We start from the raw sequence: 23,625 nt of genomic DNA on the forward strand, positions 1-23,625 counted from the left end.
ATTTTATTGAAAAGATAAGAGTTTTTTTTTAAAGAACCTTTAGATCCAGGAGCATGTTAAATGATGCCAAGGGGATGCAATTAGTGAGATCCAGACTGGGAAACCATTAGACAACCCAGTTTTTTCAACAAATAAATTGGCAGGGGAAAAAAGGAAGGACAACCTATAGACTAAAAGAGGCTTAAGAGAAATGAACAAAATAAATGTATGACTCTAGTTCAGATTCTGATTTGAAAAAAAAAACTTTATGAGACCATCAGGGAAATATGAATAAGAATTATTGACAATTCTGTTGAGTGTAATGGTGGTAATTGGTTTTCTTTTTTTTTTTTAAGTCCTTTTAGAGATGCATACCAAAATTGCTTACTGATGAAATGGGGAGGCAGAACTTTAGAGAACTTTGTCACTTGCCAAACAAAAAATAAAAATAAATGTATTTTACAATAAAAACGTGTTAGTATATGTCCAAGTAAACCGTCTTTGAAAACACTGGCTTCAGAGAAAATTGAAATAAAAGTCCAATGTGAAGGGCCAAAGTGTCTGGGATTGAACAGGCACTAGACACCAGGTGAAGGCATACGCTTAACAAATAGTCAATTAAGAGAAGAAACAAAACACTAAACTAGAAATCTTTCTCTCAAGCTGGAGAAGAATAGGTGGTTGTCTGAAAACTAAGATTATAGCTAACAAGCAAATTCTCAGGGTCACAACTCTTAATACGCTGGGGCCTGGCCCATCTCCCCATAAAAGGGGCCAGATTTGGGCTCAGTATAAAAAACCAGTTGCCACAGAGTTGATTCTAAGTCATGGCAACCCCATTTAACAATTAGGGGTGTCCAACAATGAAACAGTTTTCCTTTCGGGGTACAGAGTTCTTTTTTAAGCAGAGATTTGATAACAACTGGTGAAAGGAGAATCCAGTGTTAGACTGGAGGTCAGATGAGCTGATGATCCCTGAATGCCTGTGGTTCCTGACTTCAGGAATCCATGGATGGGACCAGCAAGAGCAGTGGAAACTACTGATCACACCTCTATTGACTGGCATAAACTGTTCCTACCTTCCAGCAGAGAAAGAAACTGAGGTCACTGTGGACTTAATTGTGCTGATTATTTAATTACTGCTTTAATGATCATGTGAATTTCTAACTGCCATTTCCAATAAAAAAGGCAGCTCGTGCTGGGAACTGAGAGTGAATACTTGCTTTTCTGGAGAATCTCACCAAGCAACAGAGCCTCTTTAGGTAAGTATTGCATATGGCCATGACCTAACCAATAACAAAGGTTACTGTGTTCCCCAGACTATGTAGATGCCGCAGAGAAATTATATACGTTATATACACAGACATTTACTACGTCTTGCTTTTAGGAACTGATGTTCTGAGGCAACCAATTCTTTTTTTTTTTTTTTTTTCCTTTTAATTGAGTTCTAATTCACATACCATAAAATTCACACTTTTAAAAGCAACTGATGCTTACAGGCATTTTGATTTGATCTTACTCCAGGAAGAGTTTAGAAAAGGTGTTCCACTTAGAATAACTCTTCGTGTGTTTCTGTCTTGCCTTGTTTCACCAAGGGCTTAAGGCAATATATTTGCATAAATAAAACTAGAAGCATAAAAAAAAACTAGAAGCCATTTGAAAGGTAATATATTTGCATAAATAAAATGAGAAGCCATCTGAAAGATAAATTAGAAAGTTATTCTGACATAAGGAAAGTGAAAGGCATAGAATTCACTCTTTCAGCAATGAACATGTTAAGAGCTGTCTTTTGCTTTCTACAATGTCCCAGCTAAGGAGCTTTCTTTGGCCAAATCTCTGCTCAGCTGTCTCCTCCCTATAACTTAAAAATAGTAGCTTGCTATTCAGAGTTCACAGTACTGAATATAGCATACCAACCAACCAACCAACCCGTTGCCATTGAGTCAATTCCGACTCATAGCGACCCTAGAGGACAGGGTAGAACCGCCCAATAGGGTTTCCAAGGAGTGGCTGGTGGATTCGAACTGCTGACCTTTTGGCCATCAGGACTCTGATCCAAAAAGGAAAAAAAGGATGCTAAAAATTTACTTGTATTTTTACCTTTCTGTTTTCCTTTCTGCGTTATTTGCACTCAGTTCTTATGTGCCAAGAAGAGAAGGGCTTGGAGGAAGCCTTCTACTCGATCCTAGAGCACCACTCTTCACAAAAGGCTTGAGGCCAGACCCTTCTCTTACATTCCTGGAGCTCTTTTCTTTCCCATCCCACATCGGCATCCCAGGCTCCCATTTCACACCTATGTCTACTGTCGATAACCACCTGTGTGACCTTAGATGAGTAATAACCTCTCTAGGCTGTTGGCCATCACACTTAAAATGAAGGAGTTGGACTAGATGAACTATAAGATCCATCCACCTGTGATTTTGTACCTTACTCTTCCCTAACCAGTTACCGTTGACTCCCAACTCATGGTAACGCCATGTGCATCAGAGTAGAACTGGGCTCCACAGGGTTTTCAATGGCTGATTTTTCAGATCACCAGGCCTTTCTTCCAAGGTGCCCCTGGGTATACTCAAACCCCCAATCTTTTAGTTAGCGGCTGAGCACATTAACCATTTGCACCACCCAGGGACCCCTACTCTTCCCTGTTGCTGTTGCTGTGTGCCTTCAGGTCAATTCCAACTCAGAGCCACCATATACAACAGAATAGAACTGCCCCATAGGGTTTCCTAGGCTGTAAATCTCTATGGGAGCAGATCACCAGGTCTCTTCTCTTGCGAAGTAGCTGGTGGATTTGAACCACAGACATTTCTGTTACCAGCCAAGTGCTTAACCACTGCACCACCAGGGCTCCTTTACTCTTCTGTAAGCACCCATCATTTCCATACCACCATAGGCCCTCAACCTCCTCCCAGAAATATACCACTAGGGGACTTAAGAGTTCTTTGCCTTTCAGTTTCTCATCCTCAAAGACCTCATTTCACGTCTCCAATATGTAGGCAAAAATTTCCAGTTGGAACAGTGAACCAAACGTCTATATGGAAAGCAGAGGTAATAGATCAAGAGAACAAAGCCAAACCCTCCAAAATGACAAAAAAGAAAGCAACTTGCAGTTCTCTGTGAGCTAATGTCAACAAAGTTTAAAACCAGCAGAGCATGCATGGTGTTCGAGTCACAAGCCAGGGTTCAAATCCTGGCTTGCTTCTAACTGACCATAAACAAGTTAACTTTGCTCTTGGAGTCTTAAGTTTCCTTGTCTTTTAAAAAAAGAAGAGAGTGGAGTAATACCTCATACAGTTGTTGAGGATTAAATGAAATGTCTATGAAGTGCCCAACACAGCCCAGCACAAATGAGCTCAACAAACACTAACTACAGTAATAAACCAGAATTGTGTAAGATTCCCCAGTTTGTGTGTTTTTCCTAAGCCTTTACTGCCTTCTGCTTGTCTCACTTTTTTCCTCATAAGCAACCTGACTGCCATCCCCATCCCAAGTACAGATGTCAGCTTCCTGAAAGATCTGGAGAAGAGGAATGAAGGAAATCAGGAGACATGCAGGCTTGTGGAAGAAACCAGCCAACACCAGTTCAAAGAGCCACTTTCACTGTTAGCTTTATGGTCCAGAATGTGGAGTGAGAAGCGGATACACCCCAGGAGAATTCTCAGTGCCCCTGGAGGGATAAGCTCTGCCCCATAAGGTCCTGTTCTCTGGCTGGTCAAAGAGAGACGAAAAAGGTAGGGACCTCCATCCTGTCACCCCAGCAGGAGTGCCCCCAATGTTCTGTGCTGTTCCCTAACACTGGTCAGAGCAGGCCCAGCATTGGTTCATGCTTCCCCAGATGTTAGTTTTTGGGGCCAAGTACAAAATCTCTGGGTGGCCCTCCACCACCACTGCTTTGTCTGTCTGCTGTTGGGGAGCCGGGGAGGGGCTGCCCCCCAAGATGGGGGCCAGCCTCTGGATCCGGTTTGCTGCACTTGGCTAGGTCCTCATTATGGGCCTTGCGGATATGGCGGTAGAGGTCCCCTGACTGTGTGTATCTGCGAAGGCAGTAGCGGCACTCGTAGGGTCGCTCACGCGTGTGCACTGTGGCATGTCGCCGCAGCGTGTAAGAGCAGGAGAAGGTCTTACCACATGTCTTGCAGGTGGGAACATCCTCAGTAAAAACCCCAAAGCTTCCTGGGGCTGCTTCATACTTGGAAGGCAGGTAAAGTGGCTCATGCAGGGCTGGGGGGGCAGGCAAGGGCGAGATCACCAGCCCTCGATGATACTGCCCTGGACCTGGCAGCAGATGGTAGGGCAGGTGAAGGTCTGGGGGCAGGAACTGGTCACTTGGCCCCACCTCCTCCAAAGCCTCTGGCTGGGGAGGCCGCCCTCCAAACACTGCCCCTCCAGGTGGGAACAGTTCCCCAGGACCTCGAGGCCGCTCGTCTGACACATCTGGCTCCTCGTCGGAAATCACAATAGCTTCTACTTTCACCTGGACCAGCTCTGCTTCAGCTGGGGCTGGGGCCTGGGACGGATCTGGGGCTGGCGCTGAGGCTGGAGCTGAGGATGGGGGATAGAAGCCTGGCAGTGGTCCTCCAGAACCCCTTGGTTCTACCACCCTCAGACTCTCAGGACCCACATCAAGGGGAGTCAAAGGCTCCGCTGAAACTGCTGGGAGCCCAGAAGAGAAGTAGTTGGCAGGAATGATCTCTGTGGAGCTACTGGGACTGGCAAGAGTGACATCAGCCACTGGTGGAGGAGGTGCCTGGAGATGTGGTGAGTCAACTTCCATGCCAGGCTGTGTAGTATCAGCGCCACCGGATACTGGCGGCTCATCTGGCAGACGGACAGTAGGTGAAGGAGCAGCAGGGTCTTTCCAGTCCCCTTTGCCCCAGTGGCCTGATGTCTCAGCAGACGTCAACGAAGGCTGGAGGCCATGGGAGGTGCTGGACAAAAACTCCAAACTAGGGGGTTGTGAGTTGGTCTCCTCCTCCTTCTTGGTACTGTCTGCCTCTGCCAGGGCCCGGGCCTGGAGCCGCCACTTACACACCTTGACAATGTCATTCATGTGCAAGTAGCTGGCAGCTGCCAGCACATCCTCCACAGGGGTATCCCCCCACAGGGCCAGCTGGCCGGCATACATAAAGTCCAGAAGCAGCCCAAAGGCTGGTGCCGTGACAATCTCATTGTGGATACACACCAGATCCCTCTTGTCCAGTTCCCGCTCCTTGTAGAAAAGCTGGAAGAAGGGGCTGCAGGAGGCCAGTACGGCCCTGTGGGCCAAGAACTGGGTGCTACCCACCATCACGGTGCAGTCACAAAGGAAACCCTGGGAACGCTGCTCCCGGAGGCTCTGGAGCAGCTGTTGGCTGTGCTCTGGAAACTCCATAGCATCCCGCGAAGGGAAGGGGCCCTAAAAAGGTCCCCACCTGAGAAGAGAGGATAGTGGGTTAGGCCAGGTAACCTCCCCAGCAATCTTAACCTCAGCCTTGAACTACCACATGCCACCCCAAGGCCTCTGGCAACACCTTCCCATCCCCAAGACAGTCGCTTAAGTTACTACCCTTGCTCCTGGGTCACACCCAGTGGTCTCCTATTAGCTCCGCCCCCGGCCTAACCTTAGCAGCACGCCCCGCCTCCCTTCAAATAGCCCCGCCCCGGAAGTTCCTCCCCTGACCAGCCTCCGCTTCCTCGTTGCCCACCCGGTAGCTTCTAAAGGCTCCTCAAACTTGGAGTCTCTTTCGCTCCCAGGCCTGTTCCGGGGATGCGTCTACGCTCAACCCCGGGAACTCCCTCAGCTTCTCCCTCTCGCATTCCAGGGGCTAAGGAGTGCTAGGGTGGGAACTAGCGGAGAAAGCCGATCGCTCACCCACCGCCGCGCACCCACCGTGTGAACTCCGCCCCTTCCCATCTCCTCAGTTTCAATTGGCTCAAATTCGCCCTCCCCCGCCGCGGATTGGCCCACCACCCACTAACCCGCCCCTTCCCTGACCGGAGTCTCCAAGTGGGTGTTCGCGGCCATCGTTCAGGGAGCTAGGCGTCGGATTGGTTAGTGCTCCTGTCCTAAACTTTTCCTCTGTCCCGCCTTCTTTGCCTCAGAGCCCCCCTGGATTGGCTGAGTTTCTCCATCTACCTGAGACTGTAGGAGGGCGGGGACCCGGCTTCAGGGACCAGACGGGCGCCCTCGGGTCGCGGAGCTACGTCTGCAGGTTCACAGGACTTTTGTGCCCGAGCCGACAGCACGTCGCTCTGGCTGCAGGGTGACCGGAAAAAGACGACGAGTTAAGAAACTGGTGTGGGACCCAGTAGGCCAGAGTCCTAAAACCCTAACCGTGGGCAACAGGCACACCTCTCAGAACTGTAGCTGTCTCTTGCTTCCTGAAAAGTGTTCTTATTTTAATTCCTAACACAATAAATATTGTTTATGATTTGGAAGAATGGGCACAGTATATTGAAGCTGAGGCCAGAGTGGCCTGCTTGTCTTTAGTACAAAGATGGAAGGTAGGGAATGTACTGTCCCTAATTTTGGTTAGGTCTGATTGGAGGTTTGACTATACAACAAGGTGTGGTGGCTGAAGGGGTGAGAACTAGGGCACTAGGTTACCCCTCTGGGAACCCTTTTCAACCACATTACTCGAGTCAGAGTAAGAGGCAGCAAAAAAAGAAAGAGGCAGTATTACCCAAAGTGATTCAGCGCAATCGCTATCAAATTCCCAGAAGTGTTTTATGCAGAAATAGAAAAACCCATGCTAAAATTCACACTTCTTGATTTTAAAACTTATTACAAAGCTACAGTAATGAAAAAATGTGGTACTGGCATAGGGGTACACACATAGTCCAAAGGAATAGAGACCTCAGGTGAACCCTCACGTGTATTGTCAATTGATTTACAAGGGTAACGAGACCATTCAATAGATGAAGCAGAATCTTTTCAACAAATGGCGCTGGGGAAACCAGATGTCCACGTGTAAAAGAATCAGCTGGACCCTTGCTTTGCACTGCATGCGTGAATAATAGCTGACATAAGGCTAATTTCCAAAATGTGAACATAACTTATATCCTCACTTTTCCTGGTCAGCATTCTGACACCAGCCACCCACGTGGCACTTTCTTTATCTGACCCTAACCACCTAGAGCTTGGTCTCCACAAGTTGGTACTCTCTCCTTCTAGTCCCTGCCAAATAGGCAAACACCAGCCTTTTGTGTGGGTTTGATAATTTGCTAGAATGAGTCACAGAACTCACAGAGACGATTACCTATACTTAGAGTTACCCATTTATTGTAACCAGAAAGGATACAAGCCAAGAGAGGCAATAGGCAAAGTCTGGAAGAGGTCTTGGCCCTGGGGGCTCCACTGTTCCCAGGGATATGCTGTACCCTCTCCCCTGCGTAGATGCTCCCACCAATCCATGAAAAAACAAACAAACACCCAAACCCTTTGCTGTAGAGTCCATTCTGACTCATAGCAGCCCTCTAGGGCAGAGTAAAACTGCCCCATGGAGTTTCCAAGGCTGTAATCTTTACAGAAGCAGGCTGCCACATCTTTCTCGTATTGAGTGGCTTGTGGGTTCTGACTGCTGACTTTTTAGTTAGCAGCCTAGTGCTTAACCACCGTACCACCAGGGCTCCTTACCAATCCATGAGGCCTCAAAAAAGAGAGCTCCAAGGTCGAGGGCTCGCTAATCTTTGGGACCTCAATGAATATTCATGAATGGAGCCTTAATGCTTGGTTATGAACAATCCCATCAATGAATATGCCTAACTGCATCATGCCCCCCTTCCTTCCTGATTTGAATTCCCCAGCTGTGGGGCCTATGTAGCCCTTACTTGCCTGGCTGTTTCAGAAAGGCCACCTTAATAGCTCATACTATTTTCAGAAACCAGATACAAAAGGCCAAACTTAGTTCTTTGTCCCATGCTCTATATAAAAATTATCTCAAAATGTATCAAGTACCTAAATTTAAGAGCTAAAACTCTTAGAAGGAAACATAGTGGCGAAACTTCATGACAATCGTGTTTGGCAGTAGACTCATAGATAAGACACCAAAAGCACAAGCAACAAAAGACAAAATAGATAAATTGGACTTCATCAAAAATTAAAAGCTTTTGTGCATCAAAAGACACTTTCAAGAGAGTGACGACCTACAGAACGGGAGAAAATATTTGGGAACCATATATCTGAAGTTGTTGTCAGGTGCTGTCGAGTTGGCTCCGACTCATAGTGACCCTATGTACAACAGAACAAAACACTGCCCGGTTCTGCACCATTGTTACGATTGTTGTTATGCTTGAGCCCACTGTTGCAACCACTATGTTGATCCATCTCATTGAGGGTCTTCCTCTTTTTCCCTGACCCTCTACCAAGCATGATGTCCTTCTCCAGGGACTAGTCCCTCCTGATAACATGTCCAAAGTATGTGAGACTGTCAGTTTGTCATACTGTGGGGGCTTTTGTGTTGCTGTGATGCTGGAAGCTATGCCACCGGTATTCAAATACCAGCAGGGTCACCCATGGTGGACAGGTTTCAGCTAGCAGATCAGGAAAAAGGACCTGGCAGTCTACTTCTGAAAAAAGCCTGTGAAAACCTTATATATCTGATAAAAAAAAGGTCTAATATTCAGACTACATAAGGAACTCCTACTACTCAACAACCCAATTAAAAATGGGCAAAGGACTTAAGACATTTCTCCAAAGATATACAAATAGCCAACAAGCACATGAAAAGATGCGCAACATCATTAGTGTAAAAATGGCACGAGGGTGGCATGTGACCCCCTCTTTCTTCACAAAGGGGAAGGAGAATCAAGATAACAGCCCAAGGCTGATTCCTATGAGGCAGAGCTCAGACAAGTCTCTTCTCTCTGCCATCTTTACCAATTCTGACACCAACCATCCCCCCCACAGCACTCTACTTCTCTGCTGGGTTCAATAATTCATTGCAATGGCCACATGAAACTCACAGACAATGCTCACAGTTATGGGATTTATTATGGAAGTACCAGGTAACAATTCATGTTCAAGAACACTCAGGATACAGTTCTTCCATTAGGGCAGTCTCGTCTCAGCTGTGCTCACAGGCATGCCTCTCTGTGGTCCGTGGCTTCTGCCCTGCTCCAGCTAGTGTTACAAAGCTCTTTTAGCTCTGCTGATAAGTGCCCAGAGGCACCCCAATCTGCCAATAGCCTTGGCCTGAAGGCACTCAGCTGTAGCTAGTGGGTCAGCAAACCTAGCTTCACTAAGTGCCGAGAGGCACCCTACTCTTCCAGCAAGCCTTCTGCCCAAAGGCACTCAGCTTTCTCATTCTGTGGCCCAGGAAGCCCACCACATCGTCTCCTGCTACTGGTACCTGCTGCCAGTGTTTCTCTGCAATCACTTCTCACCATCTTCAGTGTTGCAGCGCTCTCTCTTTCTTTCTGTCTCTCAGTTCCAGGAGCTTCTCAGCACAGGATCCCAGGTCCAAAGGATGCACTCTACTCTTGCCCCTTCTTCCTTGGTGGTGGTGAGATCCTCTCTTTGCTCTGGAATTGTCTCTCTTTTAAGCCTACCAGGATGGCAAAACTGACCAATCCCCTTAGTGGCCCACTGTCTTAGTTATCTAGTGCTGCTATAATAGAAATACCATAAGTGGATGGTTTCAACAAACAAGTTTATACTCTCACAGTCTAGTAGAAGTCCAAATTCAGGGTATCACCTCCAAGGGAAGGCTTTCTCTCTGCTGGGTCTGGAGGAAGGTGCTTGTCATCAATCTTCCCCAGGTCTAGGAGCTTCTCAGGAGCAGAGACCCTGGGTCCAAAGGATGTGTGCTGTTCCCAGCTCTGTTTTCTTGCTGGTATGAGGTCCTCCTGTCTTTCTCCTTGCTTCTCTCTTTTATATTTCAAAAGAGATTGGCTTAAGACACAATCTAATCTTGTAGATCTCATCAACATAACTGCTGCTAATCCATCTCATTAACATCATAGTGATACGAATTATAACACATAGAGAAATCACATCAGATAGCAAAATGGTGGACAATCACATAATACTGGGAATCACGGCCTAGCCAAATTGGTACACATATTTTGGGTGACATGATTCTATCCATGACAGCCACAATTACCTAATTTGCATAGTCCCACCCAATCACTTGGGTGGGAGATTCAAGACCCTGATGAGAAAGGCCACACAAAGCGATCCGTCACACCGCAGGCCACCACTGGCTATTCTAGCCATGATTCTTTGATACTTGGAGGATAACTTCCGCCTCCCAATCATTTTACCAGTCCAAAACAGTCATTAATAATTAGTACTGTGGTAGGGCAAAGAGTCCTAAGCTACCAGCCATTTAGGTCTGCTGCAACTGGCCATCTGATTTGGTCAGGTTCTCCAGTAGTTCATCTTCTGGCCTCTGATAAAATTTAACTGAGAGAGATTACTCCCTTGTTCAGAGCCTTAGGAGTTATCAGTATAGCAAAACCTTTAAGGGTCTTTAGGTTCAGCCACTGGACTCATGCCTTCAGCAGTGCCTCCCCCTTAGTCCACTCTTTCACACTCACAGCTTCTACCTTTCAGCTTTTACAATCACAATTAACCCTGTTAACAATCAGCACTCACAACTGAATCGTATAATCCTATTAGCATCTCCCCCCACCCTTTCTTCTTCAGAGCCATCAGGAAAAGAGGAATCTATTCACTGGGGATCCTTCCTTGTCCCCCTCATTTAATGGAAGCACACTCATGAAAGGGTGTAAGCCAGCTACATCATGTCTTTATCTCCCCCTGTTTTAGATAGCGAGTATTTAAATTGCCCATCCTTTATCAAACCAGTACTCCAAGGAGACAAGCATGTTCCTTGGTCTTGAAGAATCTTCTGTTCCATTTAGAACTCTGAGCATCTGCACCCATAAGCTAAGTCCAGTCCGGAGTAAGACATCAAATTGCAGCAATCTACACCAGCTCATGGTGTCCAACATCTTTCTCTTCATTCATCCAGGTTCCTATCAACTCATCCCTAGCCATCCAAGCCAGATAACAATGGGTAGCAGCCTTAGGCTCCAGAGTTCACACGCACCTCCCAGCACTTCAGACAGCCCCTCCTCTCTCTCTTTCTCTCATCTCTAGCTCTTTTGGGCTAGGTCAATGTGTTCTGGCAAAAAAAAAAAAAAAAAGAAAAATCAAGGATGAGCAATGGTGTGGCTAGAAGAGCCATTTTTGTGATGGGACTTTGGGGGATGTAATTTACTAGTGTCAGACCTCATCCACATCCATGAGAAGGGATAAGAATCAAGACCAGCACAAAGCTGATTCCTATGAGGTGGAGGTCAGACACACCTCCACTCTCCAACTTTTTCCCCATTTTTGACATCAGCCAACCCCCTCCCACACACACGGCACACTCGACTTCTCTGCTAGGTTTAATAATTTGTTACAACAGCCACACAGAACTTACAGATCATACTCACGATTATGTGTTTATTAGAGAAGTAACAGGCTACAACTCAGGATCAGGGTCAACTTGGAAGTAACAGAATACAAGTCAGGAGACAGGATACAGTTCTTCAGTCAGGAAAGCTTCCAATCAAGACAGCTCTCAGCTTCTTCTCGGCCGTGCCTTGCAGGCAGATGGCCTTTCTCTTGGCTGTGCCAATAGGCGGGCCTTCTCTTGTCCTCTGCTCTGCTGAGGCAAGTGTTACAGCTCTTTAGCTCTGCCAACAATAGCCCAAAGACACCCCAATCTTTCAAAAAGCCTCCTGCTTGAAGGCTCTCAGCTTTGTCTCACTCCATAGGTTGGCAAACTCACTATATCCACCTTGCGCCATGTCTCCTGGTTCCTGCTGCTCATACTGATGCTGCTGGGCTCTGCTGTGTTTGTCACCATTTATCACTGGCACCAGTGTTACAGCTTTCTCTTGTGTCTAGGAGGTTCTCAGCACAGGAATCCCAGGTCCAAAGGACATGCTGTGCTCCAGGGTCGTCTTCTTTCTTTTTATTGTGGTTTAAGTGGAAGTTTACAATTCAAGTCAGTTTCTCATATAAAAACTTATATATACGTTGTTATGTGACCCTAGTTCCTCTCCCTATAATGTGACAGCACACTCCTCCCCTTCACCCTGTATTCTCATGTCCATTGAACTAGCTCCTATCCCCCTCTGCCTTCTTATCTCGCCTCCGGACAGGAGCTGCCCACATAGTCTCATGTGTCTACTTGACCTAAGAAGCACACTCATCAGTATCATTTTATGTCTTATAGATCAGACTAATCTTTGTCTGAAGAGTTGGCTTCGGGAATGGTTTTCGTTTTGGGCCAACAGAGAGTCTGGGGGCTATGTCCTCTGGGGTCCCTCCAGTCTCAGTCAGACCATTAAGTCTGGCCTTTTTACTAGAATTTGAGTTCTGCACCCCATTTTTCTCCTGTTCCAACAGGGGCTCTCTGTTGTGTTCCCTGTCAGGGCAATTATTGGTAGTAACTGGGCACCATATAGTTCTTCTGGTCTCAGGCTGATGGAGTCTCTGGTTTATGTGGCCCTTTCTATCTCTTGGGCTTATATTTTCCTTGTGTCTTTGGCCCAAGCTCTTCTTGATGGTAGTGATCTCCCCCCTGAGCCTCTGTGGGATTGGCCCTTATGTAAGGCTACTGCTTGTCTATTTCAAGGCATGGTCCTCCCACCAGGTCCAGGAACTGACTAATCGCCTCAGTAGGCCACAGTCATTTAATTTGCACAGTAATTGACCAACTCCCTTCCAAGGTCACTTAATCCTATTGGTGGGTTTATACACTCTATTTACATAGTACACGGACCAATCCCTTTCAAGATTGTGGCCCAGCCAATAATTTTTGGCAGAATTATAAACCCAATGCCAAAAAAAACACAAACCCGTTGCCCTCCAGTTGATTTTGACTCATAGAGACCCTATAGGACAGGGTAGAACTGTCCCATAGGGTTTCCAAGGAGCACCTGGTGGATTTGAACTGCTGACCTTTTGGTTAGCAGCCATGGCTCTTAACCACTACACCATCAGGGTTTCCAACCCAATACCAGAAAGGCCACATATAAGAGAAACCTACTGCACCGCAGGGGAAGGAAATTCAAGAGTTCTGTTTCTGACCATTTAAATCGAGCTTCCCCTTAGTTTACTTGGACTTGTGAGTCTGAAGATCAGCGAAAATGCCAGGGCTGGAGATATATATTGGGAGTGTCATTATCGTATAGATGGTATTTAAAGCCAAAGAACTGAAGGGGAGCCCTCATGAGGAAGGGGGTGGGTGGGGTTGCTAAGCAGTAAGGAGCACAGGCTGTTTGGGAAGCATAAGCAATCATGTTTCTACAGGTTCAGAAGTGATCAGAATGAAGAGGAGGCTGAGGTTGGGCACAAGGACTGTATGCTTGGTACTCTGGGGTGGCTATTATGCTGGACCTAGATATTTTATAAAGATTACAGTTCTCTTAACCAGGTCCTGCTCTGGCACATACTGCTACCTCTGTACAAATTAGAAAAAGACATTTCTTCTGATCCATACAGTCTATTGGCCTAAGCCAAGTGTACACTAGATTTGTGTGCCTCTCACCCCCAAGAAGGAGTCCCTGGGTGATGCAAATGGCTAAGTGCTTGTCTTAGGCTTAGGTTTTCTAGAGAAGCAAAACCAGTGAAGCGTATCTATATATCTATATCTGTATCTATATAGGAAACCCTGGTGGTGTAGTGGTTAAGTGCTATGGCTGCTAATCAACAGGTTGGCAGTTCAAATCTGCCAGGCGCTCCTTGGAAACTCTATGGGGGCAGTTCTATTCTGTCCTATAGGGTCGCTATGAGTTGGAATCGACTTGACAGCACTGGGTTTGGTTTTGGTTTGGGTATCAATATATATGGAGAGAGAGATTTATATCAAGGAAATGGCTTATGTGGCTGTAGAGGTTAGAAAGTCCTAAGTCCATGGGTTAGGCTGGAAGCTTCTCCTGACTCATGTGACTGCAGGGGCTGGCAAACTCAAGATCGGCAGGTCAGACAGCAGGCTGCTGGCTCACAGGCTGCGAAGGCTGATAAATTCCAAGACTGGCAGGTAAACTGCTAGCTCAAGTCCCAAGAACCAGATGTTAGATGAACAGGAGTCAGCTGCGTGATCCAGCATGAGCAAAAGCCAGCGAGCTTTGCCAGAAAGTCTACATATATTGGATGCAGGCCACACCCCCAAGGAAACTCCGTCTCAACTGATTGCTCATAGCAGATCTCATCAAGGAGGTAATTATGTTACATCAGCTCTCATTATGGAGGTGATTACATCATTACATAGTTACCCAACAACATCATAACTGCGAACCACTGAGAATCATGGCCCAGCCAAGTTGACACACAACCTTAACCATCACAGTGCTCAACTACTATCTGAAAGGTTGGTGATTTGAACCCCCCCAGAGGCACTTTGGAAGACAGGCCTGGTAATCTGCTTCTGAAAGGTCACAGTCTTAAAAAACCCTATGGAGTACAGTTCTACTCTGTATACATGGGGTTGCCCTGTGTCAGAATTTACTCTCTGGCAACTAACAACAGTAACACCCCCAGAGGACCTGTTAAACAGTGTACAATTTGGTGGTTTTTCTTCTCAAAACTGGGGTACACGCACCTCCACCCTGAGGGAAACAGAGCCACAGGGTACCATGACACATTTCTCTAGAGTATGATTCAGTCAAATATTTTTTGAATAAAAGCTTTTGTGGGGTGGGGGGGATGTTTAAAACTAGCATCGATAGATTATGTCACGAGAAAATTTGAAATTTAAACTTCATACTTACAGCAGCCTCCTTATAATTCCAAAACTCCTCCCAGGACAAAGTTGAAAAAGTTTTGCTTCTAAGAGTCTGTGTATTAGTAGAAGTTAGAAAAGTATCTACTACTTAGTACTTTAGTGCTAAGTAGGAGCTCTGGTGGCACAATGGTTAAGTGCTCGGCTGCTAACTGAAAGGTCAGCTTTCGAATCCACCAGCAGCTCCTAGGGAGAAAGATGTGGTAGTCTACCCCCAAAGGTTACAGCTTCGGAAACCCTATGGGGCAGTTCTACTCTGTCCTATAGGGTTGCTATGAGTCAGAATCAACTGGACAGCAACGGGTTAAGTGCTAGGCAATATGCTAAAGATTTAATCTTCTCTAATTCCATAATTGTCCTTCTTTCTTATCTCCATCAGACAGAAGAGACTGAGGCTCCACCCAGTTAAGTAACTTGCCCAGGGTCACACAGCTAATAAGAGGCAGAGCTGAGACTGAGATGTGGGTTTATCTATATTCAAAGCAACACCCCTAACCACTCTATAGATTTGTCTTCCTGGAGTCTCCCCAAGGTGGCCCTCATGGTTGTTGGAATAGGACTAGGATTTAGTTGGGTGCAGGATTATTTTAGCTGTTGGAAGATCTGGCAAAACAGAAGGAGGAGCCCAGAACCAGGAAGAAGGGCAGAGGATGTGTAACGAGGGATATCATTGCTGATGTCAGATGGATCTTGGCTGAAAGCAGAGAATACCAGAAAGTTTACTTGTGTTTTATTGACCATGTAAAAGCATTTGACTGTATGGATCATAAATTATGGATAACACTGCGAAGAATGGGAATTCCAGAATGCTTTATTGTGCTCATATGGAACCTGTACATAGACCAAGAGGTAGTCATTCGAGTAGAACAAAGGGACACTGCATGGTTTAAAATCAAGCTGTATGATAAGCAAATAAGCCAAGAAACTGGAGTATATGAAAAAGAATGTGGCATCAGGGTTGGAGAAACACTCACTAACAACCTGCAATATGCACATGACACAACCTTGCCTGGTGAAAGCCAACAGAATGTGAAGCACGTACTGATGAAGACCAAAGACTACAGCTTTCAGTATGGATTACATCTCAACATAAAGAAAACAAAAGTCCTCACAACTGAACCAATAAACAAAATCATGATAAATGGAGAAAAGATTGAAGTTGTCAAGGATTTCATTTTACTTGGATCCACAATCAATGCCCATGGAAACAGCAGTCAAGAAATCAAATGATGTATTGCACTGGGCAAATCTGCTCCAAAAGACCTTTTTCAAAAAAGTGTTAAAAAGCAAAGATGTCATTTCAAGGACTAAGGTGCACCTGGCCCATGCCATGGTATTTTCAATCTCCTCATATGCATGTGAAAACTGGACAATGAATAAGGAAGACGGAAGAAGAATTGATGCCTTTGAATTATGGTGTTGGTGAAAAATATTGACTATACCATGGACTGCCAGAGGAATGAACAAATCTGTCTTGGAAGACGTACAGCCAGAATGCTCATTTGAAACAAGGATGGCGAGGCTTCATCTCACATACTTTGGACATGTTATCAGGAGGTACCAGTCCCTGAAGAAGCACATAACAAAATGGAGGGTCAGTGAAAGAGAGGAATACCCTCAGTGAGATGGATTGACAAAGTGGCTGGAATAATGGGCTGAAACAGCAATGATTTTGAGAATGGTGCAGGACTTGGCAGTGTTTTGCTCTGTTGTACATGGGGTCACTATGAGTTGGAACCTACTCCATGGCACCTAACAACAACGACAGCCCATCACCTAGTTTCCATAATTATCAATATATTGCCAAACTTGATCCATTTATACCTCTACATTTCCTTTTTAATATAACTTATTTATTATGTGTTGCCATTGAGTAGATTCCGACTCATAGCGACCCTGTAGAACAGAGTAAAACTGCCCTATAGGGTTTCCAAGGCTGTAATCTTTAAGGTAGCTGACTGCCCCATCATTCTTCCCAGGAGCTGCTGTTGAGTTCTAGCCGCAGACCTTTCGCTTCGCAGTCAAGCGCTTTAACCCCTGCGCCACCAGACCAGACCAGACCAGACCCAGTGCCGTCGAGTCAATTCCAACTCATAGCGACCCTACAGGACAGAGTAGAACTGCCCCATAGGGTTTCCAAGGAGCGCCTGGGGGATTATTAGTAATTTAAATAATCTAATTTTTAATGATGGCTGCATTTTACTATATGGGATTGCTGTATAGATTAAATAAGAGCTACTAAATGTGAAAGCAATGTTCAAATATTTGCTGAATGAACTCTGCTAAGACGCTTTACTTGCATAGACTTTCACTAATTAACGCATTTAATAATAATAAAAAAAAAAACTTATTGAGCATCTATTACAGGCCAAACCCGCTGCCTTCGGTTGGATTCCGACTCATAGTGACCCTATAGGACAAAGTAGAACTGCCCTTTAGAGTTTCCAAGGATCGGCTGGTGGATTTGAATTGCTTACCTTTTGGTTAGCAGCGGAGCTCTTAACCACTGCGCCACCTGGGCTCCCCCAGGGCTCCCCATTATAGGCAGTAAAAAACCCCAAACCTGTTGTTGTGGGTGGAGTCAATTCCGACTCATAGCGACCCAACAGGACAGAGTAGCACTGCTCCCTAGGGTGTTAAGGAGAGACAGGTGAATCCGAACTGTCGACCTTTTGGTTAGCAGTGGACCTCTTAACTACTGTGCCACCAAGGCTCCTCATTATATGCCAAGCCAAGGCCAGGCACTGTTAATTTATGGAGGTCCGGCAGTTCGTCGTTACGAGTCAGAACCGACTCCACAGCAACGGGCTTTTCGGCTTATGGCCCCTTTTCGGTTGGTGGGCGGGGCGGGGGCGGAGCTTCAGGGATCCTCTCCCCCCCCGCCGACTGCGAAGCCCAATCGGATCCACGGAGTGACCAAGTCCCGCCCACCTCGCCCCGCAGCCCGGAAGCGAGGCTGGGGGGGCAGTGTGTGCGTTTCCGGTGACTCGGGGTGGCCGGTACCACTGCCGTTGGAGACGGAGCTATAAGATGTTCTACCACGTGAGCAGGGCGCGGGGTGGGGGCGTGGATTGGGTCGGGAGGAGGGCCAAGGCTGGGCGCGGGGGGCCCGGGCCGGCTTCTCACCCCGTATCCCCACCGCAGCTTTCTGTGTCACCATCCCACTTTCCCCCCAGATCTCCCTGGAGCACGAGATCTTGCTGCACCCGCGCTACTTCGGCCCCAACCTGCTCAACACGGTGAAGCAGAAGCTGTTCACCGAGGTAGAGGGGACCTGCACGGGGAAGTGAGTGTCCCAACCTTCGCGCCGCCTGATTGCCTCCCGCACTGTGCCCTGTGTTTGTAACCCCTGCTCATCTCCAGCAACGTCCTGCCTCCCACTCTGGAAAGCCCTCTCACCCTCCCAGGCGTCCCAGGCAGTCAGTTGCCTCCTGGTTTGGGTTCACGGCACTCCCTGCAAAGGTGGATAACAGAACTTGCAGAGTTCAGCTGAGATGGGTCATTTATTTCCCAATTTCTTCAGCTGCTGCTGGTTGCCAGGCCCAGTGACTGAGACAGACTGAGGCTGGCTCTCATGGAGCTCACAGTCCAGTCATCCTTCCTGTATCTATTCCCTCTCTGTAATTCTGCAGGTTTTCCCTCCCTCCCATGCCTAGGGACTTGTCATGGCACATGTTTGGCCTCAGTAGATGTTTGTTGAGTGAATGAGTATCCAGAAAAAGCAGAGTGAGAGTTTGGGGGAGGAAGGAGAGGGCTGGAACTTGTCCATCCTTGGGCTCTGCACAGAGGGGCCTCTTAGAAGGTGATGTGAATGAGCTGGGATGGAGCCCAGGGCAGTGGAGTACTTGGGCCTTCATCATGAGAATAATCTCGGGTGCTTCTTGAACATCCAGGTTCCTAAGGCTCAATCTGGGCCCTACAGAATCAAGACTCTCTGGGGGCAGACCTGGGAGTTTAACAAGTCCCTCTCAGGTGATGCTGAGGCATCCCAAAGTTTGAGGTCGGTTGGCTAAAGGACTACATTTTGCTTGGGCATTTATCATGAAATCCAAGAGACTTACAGATTCTGTCCAGTCTTCCCTACTAGTCCTTAATCTCTCTGGGGACAGGGGTGGTGTCTACTTCCACTTTGTGCCCCACCCTTCCCTGGGCTCCATGACCTGTTTGCAGGTGGCTTTGGATGCTCTTCCACACACAGTCCCTTTCTCATCCTCTTTGCAGGTACGGCTTTGTAATTGCTGTCACCACTATTGACAATATTGGTGCTGGTGTGATCCAGCCAGGCCGAGGCTTTGTCCTTTACCCTGTTAAGTACAAGGCCATTGTGTTCCGCCCCTTTAAAGGGGAGGTCGTGGATGCCGTGGTCACTCAGGTCAACAAGGTGAGATCGCGCATTGGGGAGGCAGTGGGCTGGTCCCTCAGAAGATCTGAGTTGGGTGCTGACTCCACTTACACACTCTGTGTCCTTGGCTAAGCCATTTCACTTCTTTTTGCTTCAGTTTTCTCATCCATCAAATGAAATGGCAATCTTACACTGCCTCATTTGGGGGCGTGTGAGTCAATATTAACACTTTATTACAATAGTGGCTTACGTTGATTGAGTAGTTACTGGGGGCTGGTAAAGTGCAAAGCCTTGTCCTGACCCTGTAAGGGAGATGTTTTTATCCACCCACCCCCCCCTTTTTATAGAAGCTGTCTTAGGGAAGCTAAGTGTTCTGGCCAAAGTCACATGACCAGCAAGTGGCAGTTTGGTACATTTCCACCCCAGATATACTGAATCAGAATCTACATTTTAACAAGATCCCCGGGTGATTGTTACATACAACTTCCTGGGAGCTTGTTTAGAAATGCATGTTACCAGCAGGGGTTCGAACCAGACCTAACTGGTTCAAAGCTCTGGTTCAAATCCAGGACTGACAAGGCCCACCCAGGCCTAAGTTCTTTATTACTACACTATATTTGTTTAATTTAAAGTGACAGATTAAAAAAAAGAAATGAAAAGAGATGCTACAATTTAGAATGATTTAAAAACATGAATATTATTAAGAATTAGATAAAGACAGGAACCTTAAGAGACTTTGGGGAACAAAATAAGAAGCAAGACCGCTCATTTCGCTTTTAGGTCGGACTCTTCACAGAAATTGGACCCATGTCCTGCTTCATCTCTCGACATGTAAGTCTAGGCTCTTGGTGGAGGGTGGAGGGGGGTTAAGGAGGAGAGACATCTGTTCATGACTATCTATTGGAGCTTTTGTTTACACTGCTGACCCAGCCTGACCTTCTTTTCAGTCCATCCCATCAGAGATGGAGTTTGATCCTAACTCAAACCCACCGTGTTACAAGACAGTGGATGAGGTGAGTGGGTAGGTAGAGGCCGGTGAAAGAAGAGAGGCAAGAAGGAGCTACCCTGAGGGAGGGTATTGGCCTGGGGGTGGTGGCCGGAGTACACTGTTCTACCCTCTCTCCAGGACATTGTGATTCAGCAGGATGATGAGATCCGTCTGAAGATTGTGGGGACCCGTGTGGACAAGAATGACATAGTGAGTCTCTTGCCTGCCTCCCCGCCTGTACTGGGCAGAGCTGGGAGCTGTTGATTTCTTACCATCCAGAATGCCTGGGGTTTCTGGGCTCTTCTGCCAGGAAGAGAGGATGATGGGTGGGCAGAAGGCCTGGGGCTGGGAGGTAGGGGTGGGCTTTTGCTCTCCTTGGCTTCATTTCCATTTTACCTCCCCTCTTGCAGTTTGCTATTGGCTCCCTGATGGATGATTACCTGGGTAAGTGCCTGAGCTTGCATGCCGGGGCTGTTGCCTGAAAAGGGGTGTGGGGCCTGGGGAGGATATGGGGCTAATGCCTGAGTCACAGACATAGCAGCTTTCATGCTGTGTGCCCCTTCGAATGGGAAGTACACAGATGGGGCCCCCCAAGCTTGGGGCCCACTGATGTGCCTTTCCTGTTTTTACAGGACTTGTGAGCTGAGCACAGGGTCTTCCTACCTTGTTTGGTACTGATTTAGGAGGCGTGACTGTCACACTTTCCGTGTTGTCCAGAGGAGCGGCTGGCTGCTGTGGGGAAAGCAAGGAAGGTTCCTTGTCACCAGAGGACATCTGGGTCTACTTCTGGCTTAGCTGCCACTCCCAGAGTTTTTACTTTGTTTTTGAACCATAAAAGGTCCTTCATTCTCATGTAAGCGTTATCCCCTTCTTTGGTAGGAGCAACCACTCTTTTCGAAAGGCCCTGGGACTAAATGCTCCTTAGCTCCTTTTCTTTGGCCTTATGCTTCAACCAGCCTCAGCTACCCAGGGATCTGACTAGACCATTTGCCAAGGTCAGAAGTTGACCTCATTGAAAGCAAGATGCTAATGTTGGGTTGGCTTTCAGTCAATGATACCATTATTAGAGTCATTCTGAGTCCTAATCTTGTTCCAGAGTGTCCCCCCACCCTTAAAAATACCAAGGGTATAACTGGGAAAGAGAGAAGAGGGGATGGCAGGTAGAGAGGTGACAAGAATAATGACACAGATTTTGGGGTTCTAACACAGCTAGGATGGGTACATAAACGATAGAATTCTTTATTTGCTGGTTGATCATTTGTGAATTCCACTATACTAAACTGAATTGAAGATGTAAAAGGGCTTATCTCTAGTTACTCAACTCTAGTTATGAGTAACAACAAAAATCCATGAAATGACTGCACGATTAGGCAAACACACCCACCCTTTCTCCCACTAGGCCTTTGCAGTGCTATTTGTCCACCTCGGAATGCCCTTGCCCAACTTGCTAGCTGCTAATCTCTCAAATCTCAGTTCAATTGTTCTTGTTGTGCAGCTTTCCCTGACTTCCTTGGGAAGCAGAGCTGTGTGGTAGAAAGCATTGGATTTGGACTGAAACAGATTAGCTGGGTTACCGTATGTTTTCTGATTGTAAAGTAGCCATAAAACCACCTTTGGGTGGTTGCTGGGAGGCTCAGATCATATATGCAAGTGGGTAGCATACAGCCTGGCACATGATAGGCACTCAGCTGTTAATTATTATTATAAAATGCATATAAAAGAGTGATTCTCAGCCAGGGTGATTTTGGCCCTCCCCACCCCGGGGAGGGGGCACATTTGGCAGTGTCTAGAAACATTTTTGGTTGTTACAACTTCGAGGAGGGTGCTAATATCTTCTAGTGGGTAGAGGCCAGAGATGCTAGAAAACATCCTACAGTGCACAGGGCAGCCCCCCCCGCCCCCACAGTAAAGACTTATCTGGCTGCAAATGTCAAATATGCAGAGGTTTAGAAACCTGGATATAAAACATCTGCAGCAGTGTCTGGTATGTGGCGATATGTACTCAAACGTAGTTATTGTCCCCTGCCCTTTACCACCCCTGGGCAGACCGAGGCTCTTCCCTAAACATCCCATTCATACCTCTATAAAAAAAAAAATTTTTTTTTTTATAGTGTGTCACAAAACATGCTGTTGTCATTGCCTTCTCTTTCATTTTTTTCTTTATAATTTTTATTGTGCTTTAAGTGAAAGTTTACAAATCAAGTCAGTCTCTCACGCAAAAACTTTTATACACCTTGCCACATACTCCCAATTACTCTCCCCCTAATGAGACAGCCCGCTCCTTCCCTCCACTCTCTCTTTCCGTGTCCATTCATTTTTTTATTATGTAAAATTTTCTATTTTAAATTTTATTGCGATAATTACGGATTCATAGGTACCCCTTTCATTTTGTATCCCTCGCTCCCAGTTCGGGTAACAGAGGAACATTTCAGTGCTGGATTTGCAATGAATTTTCCAAAGGAAACAATGTTACAGTTGTGGTTGGCACCACTCTGCTGTAGTACCAGTTGATCGTACAGGGTTTGGAGATTTTCCCTAGACCCTAATTATGTTGTGTGTCACTGAGGGTAAAATTCTTCCCAAGTTCTCAAATGGAGCCACCCATTTATAAGTTGTGTAGGGGGTGACCTGGAAGTAACAGCAGGCCTAGAAGGAAGAGACTGATGGACAGAGAGGGGGTCATGGAGCCTGAGTGTAAAGGCACCATGAGGATTTGGGGGTGTGGCACCAAGAAGGTTGGCACAGAGTGGGGAAGGGAGCAGATGGGGCTGCAGATGGTCTCTAGGACTTCTGATCTTTTTAGGTTGGTACTAGAGGAGAATCTGAAAGTTACAGCCTCTTGAAGAGATCAAAGGCTAATAGTAACAGTAGTATGTGCCTGGCATCATGCTAAGCCTTTACAGAATTACCTTATAGAATCTTCACAAAGGTTCCATGAACTAACATGCCTAATGTCACACAGCTAGTGAATAACGGAGTTAGTGATTTTTTTTTTTTTTTTTTTAACTAAAGTCAGTCTGACTCTTGCCAGGCAATGAATGGCTAGCGGGTGAATGGTGGCCATCTTTCCCCCATTTGTGGCCAAATGGGTCTCACTACTACCTTCTCTGGCCCCTGCCTTCACTCATGTTGGGGGCAAATGAGCCCCAGACGGCTTGTACACAGCTTCACAGCGTTTGTCTTCCTCCCTCCATTGCTTCATGCCTCCAAGGTTGCCAATGGCAGTCCATACCAATAACACCTCAGGGAGGAGATCTGTCAACAGCCCAGAGCCTGCTGAGCTGGTCTCAGACCCACGGCCTTAGAGGAGGGCCCTTTCCCCTTTGCCTCCTCTTTATGCACAGGTGGGCAGGCACTCTAGTGTTCAAGCACAGAATACTGAACCCTCACCAAATGTCATTGTGGATGAGACTCAGCAGGGTCACAGTCTCCTCAGTGGTGTTGCCATGGCAATCCCAGCCACATCCATCCGGCCGTCCCTGCTCCGGTCCCAGAAGTTCTTTCGTATGGGCAACAGCGTCTAGCCCTCGAGTGGAGGAAGGAGAGGATGTGGA

At 46.8% G+C, this 23,625-nt stretch overlaps 2 protein-coding genes and 1 long non-coding RNA gene across 7 annotated transcripts; 1 reads left to right on the top strand and 2 right to left on the bottom strand.

The window, feature by feature from the left end:
• Positions 1-260: 260 nt before the first annotated feature.
• Positions 261-6,187, bottom strand: ZBTB3 (zinc finger and BTB domain containing 3). Of its 5 annotated transcripts, none has more exons than XM_049892266.1 (2): positions 6,095-6,187; positions 261-5,390 (listed from the first exon to the last, which is right to left on the bottom strand). In XM_049892266.1, the coding sequence occupies exon 2, from the start codon at positions 5,348-5,350 to the stop codon at positions 3,818-3,820; it is 1,533 nt and encodes a 510-aa protein (XP_049748223.1). In that variant the 5' UTR covers positions 5,351-5,390; positions 6,095-6,187; the 3' UTR covers positions 261-3,817. The 5 variants fall into 5 exon arrangements, with proteins under 5 accessions (XP_049748223.1, XP_049748222.1, XP_049748220.1 ...); XM_049892265.1 differs by lacking the exon at positions 6,095-6,187 and adding an exon at positions 5,849-5,872; XM_049892263.1 differs by lacking the exon at positions 6,095-6,187 and adding an exon at positions 5,831-5,852.
• Positions 6,188-10,887: 4,700 nt separating this feature from the next.
• LOC126080956 (uncharacterized) lies at positions 10,888-17,696 on the bottom strand. The gene is made up of 4 exons (XR_007518267.1): positions 17,219-17,696; positions 11,742-11,923; positions 11,404-11,615; positions 10,888-11,087 (listed from the first exon to the last, which is right to left on the bottom strand). It is a non-coding gene; the product is annotated as an uncharacterized LOC126080956 (long non-coding RNA).
• Positions 17,685-21,296, top strand: POLR2G (RNA polymerase II subunit G). The gene is made up of 8 exons (XM_049892268.1): positions 17,685-17,783; positions 17,918-18,027; positions 18,963-19,122; positions 19,864-19,914; positions 20,031-20,096; positions 20,210-20,281; positions 20,482-20,515; positions 20,704-21,296. Exons 1-8 carry the CDS (start codon positions 17,772-17,774, stop codon positions 20,715-20,717), a joined length of 519 nt encoding a protein of 172 aa, XP_049748225.1. The 5' UTR covers positions 17,685-17,771; the 3' UTR covers positions 20,718-21,296.
• Positions 21,297-23,625: the final 2,329 nt, after the last annotated feature.

This window comes from Elephas maximus, chromosome 7, assembly GCF_024166365.1.
Source record: "Elephas maximus indicus isolate mEleMax1 chromosome 7, mEleMax1 primary haplotype, whole genome shotgun sequence".
In the NCBI taxonomy this organism is placed as follows: Eukaryota; Metazoa; Chordata; class Mammalia; order Proboscidea; family Elephantidae; genus Elephas; species Elephas maximus.

Bases quoted from the DNA above. Each gene is read 5' to 3' on its own strand.
- ZBTB3 (XM_049892266.1), bottom strand. From the start codon at position 5,350: ATGGAGTTTCCAGAGCACAGCCAACAGCTGCTCCAGAGCCTCCGGGAG.
- POLR2G (XM_049892268.1), top strand. The intron at 19,123-19,863 runs GTGAGATCGCGC...TTTCGCTTTTAG, and splicing joins TGGTCACTCAGGTCAACAAG to GTCGGACTCTTCACAGAAAT. The intron at 20,097-20,209 runs GTGAGTGGGTAG...CCCTCTCTCCAG, and splicing joins GTTACAAGACAGTGGATGAG to GACATTGTGATTCAGCAGGA.